This window comes from Notechis scutatus, chromosome 16 (genome assembly GCF_049901735.1).
Source record: "Notechis scutatus isolate UNSWTSFEM ecotype Mainland chromosome 16, rNotScu1.2, whole genome shotgun sequence".
NCBI lineage: Eukaryota > Metazoa > Chordata > Lepidosauria > Squamata > Elapidae > Notechis > Notechis scutatus.
Window position 1 is genome coordinate 8,026,016 of NC_142024.1, and position 18,135 is coordinate 8,044,150.

At 50.8% G+C, this 18,135-nt stretch overlaps 1 protein-coding gene across 1 annotated transcript in view; it reads right to left on the reverse strand.

Annotated features, from left to right (window-relative positions):
• UBR4 (ubiquitin protein ligase E3 component n-recognin 4) overlaps positions 1 to 18,135 on the reverse strand; it is a 134,285-nt gene that overhangs the window by 59,612 nt on the left and 56,538 nt on the right. The window contains 14 exon segments of the mRNA XM_087944825.1: positions 456 to 563; positions 1,364 to 1,460; positions 2,221 to 2,389; positions 2,486 to 2,623; positions 4,393 to 4,497; positions 5,473 to 5,650; positions 6,066 to 6,196; positions 7,380 to 7,491; positions 8,656 to 8,777; positions 9,838 to 9,981; positions 10,575 to 10,749; positions 12,400 to 12,534; positions 12,830 to 12,893; positions 15,414 to 15,446. Coding sequence (XP_087800951.1) covers positions 456 to 563; positions 1,364 to 1,460; positions 2,221 to 2,389; positions 2,486 to 2,623; positions 4,393 to 4,497; positions 5,473 to 5,650; positions 6,066 to 6,196; positions 7,380 to 7,491; positions 8,656 to 8,777; positions 9,838 to 9,981; positions 10,575 to 10,749; positions 12,400 to 12,534; positions 12,830 to 12,893; positions 15,414 to 15,446 — 1,711 coding nt within the window.

An 18,135-nucleotide genomic window follows, 5' to 3' on the forward strand; every position in this document is an offset into this window, starting at 1 on the left:
GTTTGACTTAGGATGACGCCCCCTAAGGGTTATTGCTTCTCCCCCCCTTGATTGGTTCCCATCCTGAATCACAAGTTTGACTTAGGATGGAAACTAACCAAGGAGACAAGCAACCTGGAATGAAGGAGAAACGTCCGAACAGGGAGGACAATGAACCAGTGGAACAAAAAAGTTGCCTTCGGACATTGTGGCGGATGCTTCATCACTGGAGAAGAGACTGGACAGCCACTGGTCTGAAATGGTACAGGTTTTCTTCCTCAAGCAGGGGGCTGGACTAGAAGACCTCCAAGGTCCCTTCCAGCTCTATTCTGACCGAGAGCTTAAGAGTTTCAAGGAGAAGCCGTTGCTTCGCATCCACATTTTCCAACTACGTTCACGTCTCATCGGGGGGAGGAGTGGAGGTTGGCATACAGAAAGTGTGTGTTTGTGTGTGTGTGTGTGTGTGTGTGTGTTACCTTCTTCTCCATGCAGAGCTCAGCAATCAGCTGGGCAAGAAGGTTGTCCAGGGCCCCTTTGTCTTTTTCTTCATCGCCATCCAGGTCTGTGGTCAGCATCAGGATCACCTGGGGACAAAGGCGCACTGAGGGACGAAGCCAGAGACGACGGCCAGGGAGCCGTCGAATCCCCCAGTCTCTCCCACCTGCCCAGCCTTCCAAATAACACTAAAAACACTAAAAATATACTCTAGTGTTCAGCCCCAAAAGCAGGATCGGCGAGAGGCGCGATACCGAGGGACCTTCCATATTCTCAACCTGTGAATTGAGCCTCGGTGGCGCAGTGGTGAGAGGGCGGTACTGCAGGGGCTACTTCTGCTGCCTGCCGGCTGCCTGCAAGTGGCAATTCAAATCCCACCAGGCTCAAGGTTGGCTCAGCCTTCTGTCCTTCCGAGGTGGGTCAAATGGGGACCCAGATTGTTGGGGACTCTGTAAACCACTTGAAGAGGGCTGTAAAAGTATCGTGAAGTGGTCTATAAGTCTAAGTGCTATTGCTATTTTCCTTCCTTCCCAATGGTTAGAATACAGTATTGCAGGCTGACTCTGCCCACTTGCCAGCAGTTCGATCCTGACCGGCTCAAGGTTGACTCAGCCTTCCGTCCTTCCAAGGTCGCTAAAGTGAGGACCCTGATTGTTGGGGGACAATAGGTTGACTCTGTCAACTGGTTAGAGAGGGCTGTCAAGCGCTGTGAAGTGGTCTATAAGTCTAAGTGCTATTTCTATTGCTGTGCTTAGGATACTGGGCACCATTAGGAGAGACCTGGCGTTTGAGTACCAGAGAAGAGAACCACAGCTGGGGGGAAAACACCCCTGGCCACCCCATGCCATGCATTACAAGGATGGCAGGGAGAAGATTCACTCAGACCCACCTGCATGTACGGGATGGCCCGGACTCCGCCGACGTTCCTCAGCTGGGGAAGAGTCTGCAGCAGCCGTTCCAGCAGCATCAGCCTGACCATGTGCAACCTGGAAAAGAGAGAGATAGATATGAGAAAGAGAGAGACATGAGAGAGGGGGTGGGGCAGAGAAGAGAGAGAGAGAACGAGAGGGAAAGAGAGGGGGAGAGAGAAGAAAGAGAGAGAGGGCAGAGAAGAGAGAGAGAGATAGGAGAGAGCAAAGAAGAGAGAGAAAGAGAAAGAAAGAGAGAGAAGAAAGAGAGATAAGTGAGAGAGGGAAAGAGAGAGAGGGGAGAGAGAGAGAGATGAGAGAGAGCAAAGAAGAGAGAGAAAGAGAAGGAGAGAGAGGGGGGAAAGAGAAGAGAGAGAGAGAAGAAAGAGAGATAAGTGAGAGAGGGAAAGAGAGAGAGAGAGAGAGAGAGAGAGAGAGAGAGAGAGAGAGATGGAGGAGGAAGGCTTGTGAGGGCTGGCTGTAAAACCACACTCTGGCAACTGATCAGCATGAATTGTGCTCCCATGTTTAGCCCTAAGCGACATCCACGGTGCACCCTGAGGAAGAGGAAGGGAGGGGTCCAACCACCCCAACAGTTAACTGTCCCCCACTGCTCACTCTCCCCCGACGGCCTCCGACAGAACAGCCAGGAGCCACATGACGCAGGTCCTTTCCCACGCCCCAATTCCTGAGCCAGCTTTTTCCCTCCTCCTCCCCCCCTTTCCCCGCCTCCCCCATGGCAGTTCTGACTCACAGGTCGGGGGTGCCCTGCAAAGGTGGCCCTGCAGCCCCCCACCCCGTCCCCCAGCAGGGGGGGAAAAAAAACGAGCCCTCTTGCCTGTTGCTGGCGTGGACGTCCCCTTCAGCCTCACCCTCTCCTTCCGAGCCTTCGCCCTCCGGCTGCCCCGTGGCGGTGCTGATGGCCCCTGTGCTGGAGCTGATACTCCCGGGCCCCGCCGGGTGGCCCTCGGCCGCTGTGTCTCCGTAGGCGCTGCTTCGGCCGGACACTGCAAGGGAGAGCTGGGAAGGTGAGCACCGGCTGAACAGAGGAGGCAAACCCCACAAAGGGAAGAAGGGGGGGAGGAACCGAGAGGGCCCATTACCGCTGTGTTCGCCTGCCACGGAGTCCACCGCGCTGCCTCCGCTCTCGGAGCCCACGCTGCCCCCGTGGTCGGCCGGGGAGGTACGGAGCGTGGAGCCGTCCGTCGCAGCCGTGCTGCCTTCGTCGTCGGAGGCTGGAGCTAGGAGAGTAAGGGGAGCTGTTACAAGTAAAAACCCGGCCTCTGAGATGCCCCAACGGGGACCAGCCCGAAGCGGGGGCTGCCTTGGAGAGCGTCGGCTTCTTCGGCAGGCCGAAGAAACCAGGGCTGGGGGCTTCGTATCCACTTTTGAAACCCCCTTCAAAAAAACGTGTGTGTGTGTGTGTGTCTGTTTAAACTGGAGGCAACGCGGACCAGGGTGGATAAAAATTTATGATTTTTAAAAAATGGATTCTTTTTTATTTAATTTGATTTTTTAAATTTAAATCTGATTTTTTAAATTTAAATCTGATTTTTTAAATTTAAATCTGATTTTTTAAACCAAATTTATTTTAATAAAATGCTTTCAGAGTAAAAAAAAAATCTATCTAAAGATGGTTTTCTATTAAAGATACGTTAATTTAGTTGCCTCAGCCTGAAATGGGAGCTTAGTTAAGGTAGCACAAGGCTGTATATTCTGCAAAATTTACAACTCGTTCAGTGAGCGCAAGCTCGGAGAGCTCAATGGGAAACCTTCGTTTTGTTTGCAAATACAGTTGCAACCTCGGATCGTGACGGTAATCCGTTCCAAGATTACGGCCGCAGCCAGATTTAGTCGTGACCGGAAGCATGACCGACTGTACGTGTGCAGACAAAAAAATTTGTGTGGACTGCGCATGCGCGGAAGGGGCAAATCGGCGTGGAAAGGGAATCTGCCACGGCCGGGTTTCTTTACCAACCAGATTTTTGAATCGTGACCCGATTCAAAAAAAATCTAGTGGATTTGTTGGTCGGAACCTGATTTGGTCACAGACAGAAGTGTTCGCGGCCCCGAGGTTCCACTGTAATAATAATATTATAGATTTGAACTCCCAGCAAGCACTGAGTCCTTACATTTACAGAGCACCTGTCATTTCAGGATCCATCCTGGCATCCACTCACCTGCTGCCCACCACATCCCTCACCTTGTTGGGTCCCTGTCACCTCACCAGTTGTCCCACTTCAGGGAATGGGACTGTCAGGGAATCAACAGCGGTCAGAGGAGGGATCACAGTGGCTCTTTAAAAGTTCTAGATCAAGTTGATTTGAATCAAGCCTTTTTACTGGTGATTTCAATGGTGATTTAAATCAAATCCACCTTGACAGGGACTGTCTCGCGAGAGGCATCTGATCTAGGCAGGGCTGATTAATAGCAGCAGCACTTAGACTTATATACCGCTTCACAATGCTTTTACAGCCCTCTCTAAGCGGTTTATAGAGTCAGTCTCTTGCCCCCAACAATCTGGGCCCTCATTTTACCCATCTCAGAAGGATGGAAAGCCGAGTCAACCTTGAGCCAGTCAGGATCGAACTGCTGGCAATTGGCAGAGTCAGCCTGCAATACTGTATTCTATCCATTGTGAAGGAAGGAAGGAAGGAAGGAAGGAAGGAAGGAAGGAAGGAAGGAAGGAAGGAAGGAAGGAAGGAAGGAAGGAAGGAAGGAAGGAAGGAATAGCCCTTAAGACTTATGTACCGCTTCACGGTGCTTTTACAACCCTCTCTAAACAGTTTACAGAGTCAGCCTCTTCCCAAACAATCTGGGTCCTCATTTTACCCACCTCAGGAGGACGGAAGGCTGAGCCAACCTTGAGCCTGGTGGGATTTGAATTGCCAAATTGCAGGCAGCCAGCGGTCAGCAGAAGTAGCCTTGCAACACGGCACCCTAAGCACTGCACCACCGAGGCCACCCACCCACCCAACCAAGGAGTGGGTTCTACCCTGGTGTGCGTTACCTGACGCGGTGGTGTCTGACAGAGTCCCGGCGTCCAGGGAGGAAGAGCTGGGGGCCTGCCCAGACAGCCCCAGGCTTTGCAGGCCGAGAGCGCTGCTGCTGCTGCCTGTGTGAGAGAAAGAGAGAAGGGAAGGAAGGGCAGGAGAAATCAATGCCAGGGGGATGGGATGAACCAAGAAGGAAGCCTCTTGTTTTTTCTCCCCCTCCGTGTCCGGGATAACTATAGCAACTGCGCTTAAGACTTATATACCGCTTTGCAGGGCTCTATGGCCCTCTTTAAGCGGTTTACAGAGTCAGCCTCTTGCTTCCCCCAACAATCTGGGCCCTCAAACTGACTTCGGAAGGACGGAAGGCTGAGTCAACCTGCAGCCGGCCAGGATCGAACTCCTGGCTGTGGGCAGAGTTAGCCTGCAATAACTGTATTCTAACCATAGGGAAGGAAGGGAGGGAGAGAGGAGGGGAATGAGGGAGGAAAGGAAAGGAAGGCAGGAAGGAAAGGGAGGAGAGACAGGAATGGGAAGGCAGAGAGGGAGAGAGGAGGGGAATGAGGAAGGAAAGGAAAGGAAGGGAGGAAGGCAGGAGGAAAGAGACGGGAATGGGAAGGCAGAGAGGGAGGGAAGGAAATAGGAAGGGAAAGGAGGAAGGTGGGAAGGCAAGGGGCGAAGGGAGGAAGGAAGGAGGTGGGAATGGGGAGGGAGGGAAGGAGGAAGGTAGCAATAGCGCTTAGACTTATATACCGATTCACAGTCCTTTTACAGCCCTCTCTAAGCGGTTTACAGAGTCAGCCTCTTGCCCCCCAAACAATCTGGCTCCTCATTTGACCCACCTCGGAAGGACGGAAGGCTGAGTCAACCTTCAGCCTGGTGAGACTCCAACGGCCAAATTGCAGGCAGCCGGCTGTCAGCAGAAGTAGCCCTGCAGTACCGCACTCTCCCCACTGCGCCACCACGGCTCACCGCAGATCCCTCCCCGCCATTCTCCTTGCTTGACAGCACAGCAGGCCTTGCCTTGCCCAGGTCTATAAAGGAGGCCCCCCCTCCCCCCCACTGTAGCAGGGAAGGGGGCCGCCTGCCTCTCTCACCCTGCTGGTCCTGCTGCAGGCTCAAGGCAATGGCCAGCTCGACCATGGTTTCGTCATCGGCATCGGGGGGGATGTCCAGCATGGGAGGGAAGCCCTCGGCCCCGGCCAGGAGAGCCTCCAGGGGAGACGGGTTCCCGTTGTTCACATTGTCGGCGGTTTCCAGGACCATCGAGTCGGACTAGGAGCACGAGAGAGGCCAAAGCATTGTGACCTGGTGCGTTAGACCAGGGGTCCCCGAACGGTCCTTTGGGCCGGGGCATGCCAGGAACCGGGCTACGCAAAGAAGCAAAGCCCCATCCAGGGGATACGGGCAGCACGCGAAACCACACCCTTCCCAGTCCGGGATGAGACCTCTCTCCACGGAACCGGTCCCGGGTGCCCAAAAGGTTGGGAGGGGGGGCTCTTACGTTAGACAGATCCCCCATTATGCCTCTGGGAGACGTACAGACCCACTGACATCCACACACCCCCGCTCTAAGCGACCATTACATTAAGCCCACCCCAGGCAGACCCCAACGAGGCGTCCCGATGCCCCGGTTCCTCTCCAGGCTGAGCGGTGGGCCCGGATTCCCTCACCAGCCGGGGGAACTCACCACCATCTCAAAGTCTCCGTGGTCCACCTCGTTTTGCTCCTGGCTCTCCTGCCGAATGTCCTCCCCGTTGGGCAGGCCGGGGGTCTGCAGCTTGTCGTCCGCGTCGTCGTCGTCATAATCGTCTTTGTCGCCTGGACATTTAAAATAATAATAATAGGAAAGTCCTGCGAAGCCCAGACAGATGCCGCAGAGAGAAAGAAAGAGAGAGAGATGGAGGGAGGGAGAGAGAGAGAGAGAGGGGGAAGAAAGGGGAGTGAGAGAGAAAAAGAAAGAGAGGGAGGGAGGCAGAGAGAGGGAGAGAGAGGAGAGAGGAAGAGAAAGAAAGAGAGGAAGAGAGAGAGGAGAGCGAGGAAAGAAAGAAAGAAAGAAAGAAAGAAAGAAAGAAAGAAAAAAGAAAGAAAGAAAGAAAGAAAGAAAGAAAGAAAGAAAGAAAGAAAGGGAGAGAAAGAGGGAGGGAAGGAGGGAGTGAGAGAAAAAGAAAGAGAGGGAGGGAGGCAGAGAGAGGGGAGAGAGAGAGGAGAGAGGAAAGAGAAAGAGAAAGAAAGAGAGGAAGAGAGAGGGAGAGCGAGGAAAGAAAGAAAGAAAGAAAGAAAGAAAGAAAGAAAGAAAGAAAGAAAGAAAGAAAGAAAGAAAGAGAAAGAAAGAGAGAGAGAGGAAGAGAAAAAAAGAGAGGGAGAGAAAGAGGGAGGGAAGGAGGGAGTGAGAGAGAGGGGGAGTGAGAGAGAGAGGGCGAGAGAGGAAGAGAGAGAGAAAGAGAGAGAGAAAGAAAAAAGAGAGGAAGAGAAAGAGAGAAAGAGAGAGAGAAAGAGAAAGTAAGAAAAAAGAGAAAGAGAACAAGAGAAAGAAAGAGAGGAAGAGAAAGAGAAAGAAAGAGAGGGAGGGAGGGAGAGTAAGAAGAAGAAAAAGAGAGAGGAAGAGAAAGAGAAAAAAAGAAAGAGAAACAGAAAGAGAGAGAAAGAAAGAGAGGGAGACAGAGGGAGAGAAAGAGAAAAAGAAAGGGGGAGGGAAGGAGGGAAGGAGGAGAGAGGGGGAGAGAGGAAGAGAAAGAGAGAGGGAGGGAAGGAGGGGAGAGAGGAAGAGAAAAAGAGGAAGAGAAAGAAAGAGAGAGAAAGAGAAAAAGAAAAGAGAGAACACATGGGGCAAGGCAACTTCTCCAGCCCCACCAAGGGGAGGTGACCCCCCGAGGATGAAGAGGTGCTCCTTGGGGTCCCCTCAAAGGGCAGGGGTCTCCAGGGGCTGGGACACCCTCCCTGGTGGGGCTTCCCGGGGTTCCCCTTGGCCCCAGGGCGACCGAAACAGAGAGCCTCCCCTTACCCATGGGGGTGTTGCTCCGAGGGGAAGAGGGCAAGGTCACGTGCCTCCTCTTGTTCCTGGGCCTCAGCACCCGGATCAGCGCTTGCTTGCAAGAAAAGCTGACCGCCGGATCCTGGAAGGCAAAGCAGCCAATCAGAAAAGTGTCAGGGAGGGGAGGGGAGGGGAGACACGGCCTGGGAGCCTGGGGAGGGGCCAGGAACGAACTCTCAAGGGGGACCGGCTTCAGGTTCTCTGCCCGAAAAGATCAGAGGGACAGCCCTCCGGAGGGATCTCCTAGCCGCATTCACACGCTCTTCAGACCTAGCTAAACTTTGGGTTGGTTCACAGGTGCAGCCTAAGAGGTTTGGCTCTTCCTTGCCTGGACGACGGAGGGCAAACGGTGTCAGAGTATATTCATGACCTGGAACAGAGCTTGGTCACAAGGTCAGCCAATAGGCATAGCGACTAAGTCAGACAATGAGGGCAGTTTGGACACTGAAACTAGAAGCAGCCTAGGCGTGGCTCTTTCTTCAGCTCTGCAACTATGCAGCTATGTGAAGCTGAGTCTGTCTATTGAAGATGAAACCGCTTCTCTCATCTTACTTGCCTGCAGAGCTGAAGCAAAAGAGAAACTAACTTGCTTCCTGAAGACCGGAGCTCTGCTCTGAACTTGTAACGTGTTTCTGTCTGAGTTTGCTCCATGTTGGGAGAAATCTACAACTGGTATTGTAAAATTTACTTCGTCTGTTTATAAAGACGTTAAATGAAGCCTCAGCCACCTGTGTTTATTTTTCTGGCGCTGAATTTAACACTGCAAAAACTCTGAATAAACAGGAAGGAGCGAGCAGCGGTTCCGTCCGGCTCAGATTGGCGGCTTTCTGGTTGGGGATTATGGGAGCTGACACCCAGCAGGGAATGCGGGCCATGCAGCCACAGGAGGGTTTGACTAGCAGAGACCGCTGAGTTCTCAGAGCTTTGGGCCTCCCTTCTTTTGGGCGCTGCAGGAGGAGGAGGAGGAGATGGTCCTTCCTACCCTACTTTTCCTCCTACGGGCGGGATTGTTACCAGGCTGCCGATTCCCACATGGTTTGGATGCTCCCCACCACAGCTAACCAACAGCCGAGGGAGCAAGAGACAAGCCAGGGCCTCTCCTGCTTGCTCCCTCTGGGGTCCTCGGTCAGCCTCCCCGCTGAGTGGGGAGGAGGGGGGCACGCTCTGCCCTTCTGCAAAGACACACGGAGGGTGCCCTGGTTGTTTGGGGACGGACCCCAAGAGACGCAGCCAGGAAACAACGTACCGGGCACAGCAACATCTGCATGTAGATTTTGGAGGCGACGTTGATGAAGTCCAGCTCGCAGATGCAGTATCCGTGGAGAATGTCTATCAGGGCGTTGACAGTGGCCTCGACGTGGGTCAGCCCTGTAGCGCAGACAGGGAGAGGGAGGAGAGGTCAGAAAAAGGGGGAAATCCTGTGTGTGATTGACCAGGTGCCCTTTCTGCTCCAGGGCAGGGAGGGAGGGAGGGAGAAAGGAAGGAATAGGGAGGGAGGGAAAGAGAGGGAGAGAGAGAAAGGGAAAGAAAGAAAAAAGAGGGAGGGAGAGAGAGAGAGAGAAAGAGGGAGGGAGGGAGGAAGGAAACAATAGGGAGGGAGGGGAGGGAGGGAGAGAAAGAAATAGAGGGATAGAGAAAGAGAGAGAGTGAAAGAATGACAGGAAGGAAGGAAGGAAGGAAGGAAGGAAGGAAGGAAGAGGAAGGAAGGAAGGAAGGAAGGAAGGAAAGAAGAAGGAAGGAAGGAAGGAAGGAAGGAAGGAAGGAAGGAAGGAAGGAAGGAAGGAAGGAAGAAAGAAAATGGGATAGAAAGAAAGAGGGGGGAGAGAAGAGAGAAAGGGAAAGAAAAAAAGAGGGAGGAGAGAGAGAAAGAGGAGGGAGAAAGGAAAGATAGGAGGAGGAGGGTGGGAGGAGAGAAAGAAATAGAGGGAAGAGAAAGAGAGAGTGAAAGAAAGACAGGAAGGAAGGAAGGAAGGAAAAGAAGGAAGGAAGGAAGGAAGGAAGGAAAGAATGACAGGAAGGAAGGAAGGAAGACAGAAAAGGGGATAGAAAGAAAGAGGGGGGGAGAGAAAGAGAGAAAGGGAAAGAAAGAAAAAAGAGGGAGGGAGAAAAACAGGAAGTAATAGGGAGGAAGGGAGGGAGAGAAAGAAAGAGAGGGAGAGAGAAAGAGAAAGAAAGGAAGGAAGAAAGGTGGGAGGGGCAAAGAGAAAGAGTGGGACAGGAGGGGAGGAAGGGAGGAAGGAAAGAGGGGAGCTGGGGGGAGAGGGTCCATTACAGGGCCCAGAGACAGAAGGCAGCATGAACGGTTCAGCTGGCCAAATATTTTGGGCAGGAAGCCTGGCAAGAGGCCGTGTGCCTGGCATGGAACGCTCCGCACAGCTCCCGCCCTGGCAGCCAAGTCTGATCCCCGCTTGAGGAAGACGGGACCCACCTGGCAAGCAAGCAGGCGCCAGGAAGGCGTTCTTGGGTTTGGAGGCGTGAAGTTTCCAGAAATGGTTGACCAGCTGGGTAATAAAACTGCACCCTTCTCCTTCCACGGTGGCCTTCGCAGCCTCCTGCCCTTCTTCGAGGCTTTCTGGAAGTTTCAAGGAAGGCTTTTTTTTTTTGCTGGTTGGAAGCCCCTCCACCCCACCTCGCCCCCTGCCCTCAAAAGAAATGAAACAACGGCACAGGAAGAAAAATAACACCGGAGGGGGAAAAAAAAGAGCTGGCTGTGTGGGGATTTGTGTACAAGGCAAAGAAGGAACTTCTGTCAAGAGTATAGCCATGAACTGGAATAAGAGCAGGGTCACCAGGTCAGCCAACGAATAGGCATAGCAACTAAGTCAGCCAATGAGGACTGTTTGGAAACTGAAATCTATATTATCGCTATATTAAGCTCTGCAGCTATGTTAATCTCTGTCCTGTGCTCAGCTCTAGAGTGAAACAGCTTGCTTGCCTGCTGAACTAAAGTGAAACTGAGGCCTGTTCCTGAGCTCCTGAGTTGCTGTCGGACCTGTAACGTGTCTGCTTCTGTTTGAGTTCGCTCCACGTTGGAGAAATCTACAACTGGTATTGTGAAATTTACTTTATGTGTTTATAAAGAAGTTAAATGAAGCCCCAGCCAACTGTGTTTACTTTTCTGGCGCTGAATTTACACTGCAATACTCTGAACAGGTTTCGCCCTACCTGTTTCCAGAGAGGGAAATTTCGACTCCGTGAAATGGACCAGGTTATTCGGCCGCATGATGGCGATGGAGCGGGCGGTGATGACCAGCCTTTGAAAGACCTCTGGTTCCAGGTCCTTCCCTTCTTTGTTCGAGGTGGTGAGGTACTGGATGGCTTTGCTCAACAGGGCCTGATCCTGTGGGAGGCAGACCGCGCCGAAGGAAAGAGCTGAGTCAGAATCCCCCTTCCCCACAATTACCCCGCAAGACAACACCACAACACCAGCAGGGGTGCCGTCAAGGCTGATCGCAATGCACCTCTGCCCTCAACTTGGCAACAGAAACGTAGGGAGGGAGGAGGGGGAAAAGCTTGGAATATATTGGGAGCTGGGAAGGAGGCAAGGAATGTTTGGGAGAAGTTGGCAGCCTGAGAAAATCCTGGCATTTCAAGGCCGTGCGATTGGATATCGGGTGCCCCACATGGGGAAGAGGGGAAATTAACTGTCCTGTTTTTTCGTGCTGGTTTTGTTTCTTCTGCGCCGGTGTGGACCATACACGTCTACGGAGATACTCAGTCATCCAGGCCCCAAAGGTGTCAGCCTTCAAGATCTTTTCTATTGCTTTGCATCTTTCGGCTGCCATAAGTAACGGGGGGAGGGGTTGCGTCTGGGAAGAGAGCTGGAGGTGTTACATTCTTGTGTTGTATAAATGAGGAGTGGGGGGGGAGTATAAATTCCTGCTCTTAACTTTCTATTTCCTTGCTTAGCCTTCTTTCCTCTGCGGCAACTGCGAATCCTTATCAAAATATGTCAAGGTCACGGACAGAGGCCTCATCACCACCTGAAGATGAGCCCACATGATCAGTATTCAGAACTTTTTATTGGAAGAGTCTTTTGAACTTTGGGGAGGTGGGAACAATTCCATCCCTTGTATGTGTGATCTGTGTGCCTAATTTATCAGATTCAGAATCCTACCTGTAGCTTCCAGATTTCAGTAAAGAATCCTACCAGGTGTCAATTGGTTCACTTGAGGATTTCAGTCAGCCAGCTTTGCTGGCTGGGGAATCTGGAGTGAAGTCCTTTTACAGATCCTCTAATCTATGGAGTCTTAAGTATTTCTTTCTTGGATTTTGAATGGAGCACAGACTGACAAAAGGTGCTTTTTCAAGAGGCCAACTTCAGAGATGAAGAAGCTTCTTGGACGAGCAGTGAAATGTCTTCAAAGAAAATCCAGAAAGTCCAGTTGCCTCTTGGAGAAAATAAAGCACCTTTGCGACAGCCATGACCTGGATGATTGAGCATCTCCACGGACATTTAGCTATGCACTTCGGGATGGACATCCTTCAAATGATACGGGGGGTATGAACGGATTCCCACAGAGCTGAAGAAGCGAATGTCACCTTTAAAAATTCAGCTGCCACATATTTTTTTAAAAAGAGAGTTGGAGGAGTTGAAAAGTTCAAGGTCATTCTGTATGTCCTATTAAGAAATTCCAGTGGCAGTTCATTGGTTCTGGAGATTTACGAAGTGTAGAAGTGGGAGGAGAGAAGGGAGGACAGAAGGTGGATTCTGTGTAACGCCCGAAAATAATTTCGCTTGGGAAATTGCCTTTGACATGCCAGATCTGTTTCTATATAAATCAATTGGAGAGAAAAATGTCTCGGAGTGATTGATAGCATGGATACTTTCTGGATGCCTCACAGCAAATTGTCTTCAAAGAAAAAGCTGCCCATGGAGAAACTGAGGCAAGACTTCTGCTGAGAGTTTTCCAAATTCCCCTGGGACTCCGCAGGGTGGCGAACGGAGGGATCTGGGATGCTGCGCCGGGAAGGAACCTGGCTCGCTTACCTTGTGGTTGTGGTAAGCTGAGCGGCTGGCGTGGAGGCTGGCCAGAAGGCTCTTGGTTTGCTGCTGGACGCTAGAAGGGGCCGGCGTGGAGAGCAGCATGGTGGCCAACTCCTGCGTAGCGGCCTTGGTCTTCTCCTGAGGGCGAACAATCTCAAGTCAAGACAGCGCTTGCTCTGGGGATTGGGAAGGCGCCCACCCACCCACGAGAAGGGAGAATGCCCATAGATCCAGGGGGGCGGGGCTGCCTTTCTGAATCTTAATTCGGATGGAGGAGAGGGAGGCTCATTTCCAGACAATCTCTGCTTCAGCACAGCGGTCTGAGAAGTTAGGAAGTGTGAGCTCCTCTGAGGCTTTGAGGCATCTCCATTCTCTTCCCCCAACCTCCCCACAAACACCGACCAACACCCACCCACCCAGCAAAGGAACTTGCCTTCTCGTTGAGTGGCCCGACGGCAAACCAACTTTCCAGGGCTTCTAAAGAACTCACTACTAGCCTGCAGGGGAGGAAAAGACAAGGAGGACAAGACAAGGTCAGAAAAGGCTCCTGAAGACTCGACACACACACACACACACACACCCCCGATGGCTCAAAAAGAAGGCGGGGAGCAGGTAGGGATGCCAAACCCTTCGCTCTGTCTCTCTCCCCCTTCCTTCCCCCCCTCCACCCTCCTGCCCCAGCGCAGAGAAAAGAATCAAAGCAAAGGAAGGAGCTGCTACAGGCACCATGCAGGTCTAAGGCAATCTTGGGCTCGTGTTCGGAAAAAACTCAGGGCACATCTCTGGCCAGGTCAGACCCCTGTAGTCCCCGATGGGGTGAGAGCAATAGCAATAGCACTTAAGATTTATATACCGCTTCACGGTGCCTTTATAGCCCCCTCTAAGGGTTTTTTACAGAATCAGCCTCTTGCCCCTAACAATCTGGGCCCTTATTTTACTGGCCTTGGAAGGACGGAAGGCTGAGTCAACCTTGAGCCTGGTGGGATTCCAACTGCCAAATTGCAGGCAGCCGGCAGTCAGCAGAAGCAGCCCTGCAGTACCGCACTCTAACCACTGCGCCACCACGGCTCATCCCCATGATAGCGGTGAAGGTGAGTTACTTTCAGGAAGCTTGTTTTATTCAAAGAAAACACACATTGCCTGGATGCCCGCGGATATATATTACATCAACAGAATCCCCGCTATCTATTAACGGGGCTTCCTTGCTCTTATTAAATCCAGGCTGACTTAATGATGCGTGACAGGCGAGAGAGATAGACAGTGACTCTGGGTGAGCTACTCCAAAGTCTTCCAAGCGATCCAAAGTTCGGGCTGATTAATCTGCAGTTCTCTGGATTCTACTTTTGCGCAGAGGGATAAAGATACGCACAGCGATCTAGGTCTCATTTGCTCCTCCGCTTATTGTTCCCAAAGGTGCTTTACAAAAGGCAACTGGACATCCTTGGGTTTTTTTTTTCCCTTTGAAAATGCTTTGCTTCTCATCCAAGGAGCTTCTTCAGTTCTGAGTTAAACTAAGATGAATTTGACTGGGGTGAGAAGCAAAACGTTTTTGAGGGGGGGAAACCCAAGTTTTTCCATGACTTGGATGGTGGAAAATCTCTGTAGATATTCCACTTATTTAACACAGATCTCTCTTCTCTGCCACATCACCAAGTCTGTTCGTTTAGGCTGCTGAGAGGAATGGATATTTATTTTTAAAAGAACACAACAGTTGAGCCTCCTTTTTGAATGGTTTCTTTTCCTTTGGAACAATTGTTGCGTCTTTTATCTACAACATTTCAATTTTGAGCTCATCCCTTCCGGTTTTCACTGTACATATCAGCCTGGAAAGAGCGCTCCAAAAGAGGGGAACTGGAAAAAAAAGAAAGAAAGAAAGAAAGAAAGGCAGAACAGACCCAACAAGAAGTTTAGTGAATTCCCTGTTTAAGAGGCTCCAACCTTCTTCATCTAGCATCTGAAACAAGCTATGAAAAACAACTTACAAAGAGGGAACTCCTTCTACCGTGTTGTCCCCGAAAATAAGACCTGTCTTATAATTTTTTTTGCCACCAAAAAAGGCATTAGGTCTTATTTTCGGGGGATGTCATCCACTGACTAACCTCACTTGCGCACATCGCCCCTGGCCTCCTTTTCGCTGTCAGAGGCCTTCAGGAACTTGTTCTTCTACTGCCGGCAAGGCTTTTCTGAAGGCCTCTGCAGCCGATAACAAGAGCTCTGGATCGATCCTGAGTTTTTGTTACCAGCTACAAGAGGCGTTCAGGAAAGCCTTGCCAACCTTGCTGGCTGCAGAAGAAATGGGCCGGTGAGGCAGGTGTCGGAGTGTGTGAGGCCAGGCTACAACTGTCCAAAGGTAAGCAGTACGGCAGCTCCGCCCTCCACATCCCCACCTTAGCTTAATTTTTTACCTGTCCACTCGGGAGTTGGCGAGATCTTAATTAGGGCTTATTTTAGGGATAGGGCTTATACTGGGCACATGTGTAACTATCAAGCTATGACTTACTTTCAGGGTAGGTCGTATTTTCGGAGAAACAGGGTAAGTTAGAAAAACCAGGAAGGATGTGAGCCAGTGAAACAGAGCTAGCATGTCCCTTGGGGGCGCAATTCAGGGACTTCCTTCACACAACACGCAGGCATGTTGCAGGATCACGCCATCTCACCCTTTTTCAAAAGCTGGTCAATCTCTGCCCTTCATTTTCTTTTCTTTTTTTGCTTAGACTGCAGGCAACAGTTAGTCAGAAGCAGAGAGAACCAGAAGGAAAGCCAAGCAAGAAAATGACCGGCTGAGTTGAATTATTTCGTCTTTCTCTTTTCGCTGACTTCAATCTGCCATGCAAGGGACTCCGTTGTTAAGCAGCGCAGAGGAGATTAATGATTTAAAAAAAAACCTGACCGGATGTATGAACGCATGGACAGGGGTGAAAAAAAATAAAAATAAAAACAGCCAATAGGATGGAAGCAATGGACAGCCGTCTCTGTCACACAAAAACCATTCGTGCAGAGAGAGGCAAGATACTAACCGGTCCAGGGTGGTTAAGGATTCAGTGTCAGGACTTTTGGGGGGGAGCGAAAGGAAAACGGGGGAGAAAAATAATATAGGTAGATATAAATGAAAAGACAACGAAGCACACAGAACCAGAATTGAGAAGAAAAAAAACAACATCCTAAGAGCAACTCGACAGAGGGGAGTCAAGTCAGCAAACTCAATGGAGCTGGGAATTGGGGTGAAAGGGAGGGAAGGGGGGGCACGTGGGCAACGCCGGACCCAAATAAAAGGGAGAATGGCTCCAATTCCTTCGTCAACAAAAGCAAAGAAGAAGCCTCTAGGCCAGGGTGTCCAACCTTGGCCGCTTTAAGCCTGGTGGACTTCAACTCCCAGAATTCCCCAGCCAGCAGAGCTGGCTGGAATCTGGGAGTGAGTCCCCAGGTTGCTCTAGGCCAATGGTGTCAAATTCAAGCCTCGGGGGCTGGATCCAGCCCACGGGGCCACCCTGGAAACAGTGAAGGACCGGCCGGCGGTGACTCTGCCAGCGAAAACGGAGCTCAGGAAGGCTGCACGCGGCCCTCTCCACGCTCCATTTTGGGCCGTGACGGCCTCCGGCCCTCTGCCGTCGAAAACGGAGCCTAGGGGAGGCTGCGTGCAGAGGGCTGCAGGAGGCCGTCATGGCCGAAAACAGAGCCTCGATGAGTGACCTCAAGATGGCCATGCCACCACCCCCACAACGTCAAACAAGCCCTGATGCAGCCCTCAATGAAACTGAGTTTTGACACCCCTGCTCTCGCCCGAGGGGGAAGCTGCGCAGGGGGCTGGAAGACGCCGCCAATCCACACAAATCTTGCTCGATAGCCCCCAGGAGGCTGCAGGGAGCCTATAGAAGGCTGAGGTCTTGGCTTCCTGAGAATCTCTTTCTTTCCCCTGCCTCTGATCATCCAGACTCAGGGGTGGAAGTGTTAGTGCTGCTTTATACATCCTAAGTAAGGCCATGCCTGGAGTACTGGCATCCATTTTTGGTCACCCCATTACAAAAAAAGATGTTGAGGCTTTGGAAAAAGCGCAAATAACAGCAACTAAGGTGATTAAAGGCTGGAGACCAGGGGTGGGATTCTACCAGTTCGCACCTATTCGCTAGAACCGGTTGTTAACATTCTAAGCAGTTCGGAGAACTGGTTGTTAGAAGAAATTACTGGCCTAATCCTGTAAGGAAGGCAGGAAGGAAACATTCTGGTGTTGCTTACAGAAACTGCCTCTCCGTTAACCCTTATTACATTCTTGGCAGGACCAGACTTCCTGTCTCAGGAACCTCTCTGGAGTTTTTTCCCCCTCCTTTGCTGGTACTTTGCTTGTGTGGAGTGACCAAAGTTACAATGGCACTGAAAAAAGTGACTTATGACCATTTTTCACACTTACGACTGTTGCAGCATCCCCAGTCATGAGAGGCCAGGCAAGGAGATGCGTGCCTCGATGTGAGTGATATTGGTTGGCCACGCCCAGCCAATAACATGACCACCAAGCCATGCCCACCACCTAAGCCACGCCCACAGAACCGGTTGTTAAAAATTTGAATCCCACACCTGTCCAGACTGTATGGATTTAAAGCAACAGCTGAATGTTACGGGGCTCGGACGGCTGAATTCTAATCAGTCGACAATTTCCTGAGAGTTAAAACTGAGGCCCCTGATCCTTGCAAATGAGCGAGATTTCCTGTCCCACGGTGCAAAACAGAGCCGACTGTAGAATTTCAGCTCGTAAGAATTCAGCTTCCAAGGAAAAGCGCAGCTAGACTCTGACACTATCAAAGGGGTCTGGATGGCACCAGCTAAGGATGCTGCCCAGAATCCCCAATGGAGGGAAGAGATGGGTGGCAAAGAAATGAAATAGAATTAGAATGAATGAGCTAGAAGGGACCCTGGAGGTCTTCTAGTCCAGCCTCCTGCTCAAGCAGGAGAACCTATACCATCTCAGACAAGTGGCTGTCCAATCTCTTTGTAAAAACCTCCAGTGATGAAGCACCCACAACTTCTGGAGGCAAGCTGTTCCACTGGTTAATTGTCCTCCCTGTTTGGAAGTTTCTCCTTAATTCCAGGTTGCTTCTCTCCTGGGTCAGTTTCCCTCCATTGTTTCTTGTCCTGCCTTCTGGTGCTTTGGAGAATAATTTGACCCCCTTCTTCTTTGTGGCAGCCCCTCAAAGACTGGAAGACTGCTACCATGTCCGTCCCCACCCCGTCCTTCATTAGACTTGCCAAGCCCAAATCCTGTAGCCGTTCTTCATATTGTCCCCTATGACTATTATTAAGTGTTGTACCTTATGATTATTGACTCTTGAATCTTTTATTTTATGTACACTGAGAGCATATGCACCAAGACAAATCCCTTGTGTGTCCAATCACACTTGGCCAATAAAGAATTAATTCTTTCTTTTCTTTCTTTCTTTCTTTCTTTCTTTCTTTCTTTCTTTCTTTCTTTCTTTTCTTTCTTTCTTTCTTTCTTTCTTTCTTTCTTTCTTTCTTTCCTTCCTTCCTTCCTTCCTTCCTTCCTTCCTTTCTTTTCCTTCCTTCCTTCCTTCTTTCTTCCTTCCTTCCTTCCTTCCTTCCTTCCTTCCTTCCTTCCTTCTTCTTTCTATCTATCTATCTATCTATCTATCTATCTATCTATCTATCTATCTATCTATCTATCTATCTATCTATCTATCTATCTATCTATCTATCTATCTATCTATTTTTGTCTCCAGTCCTTTGATCATC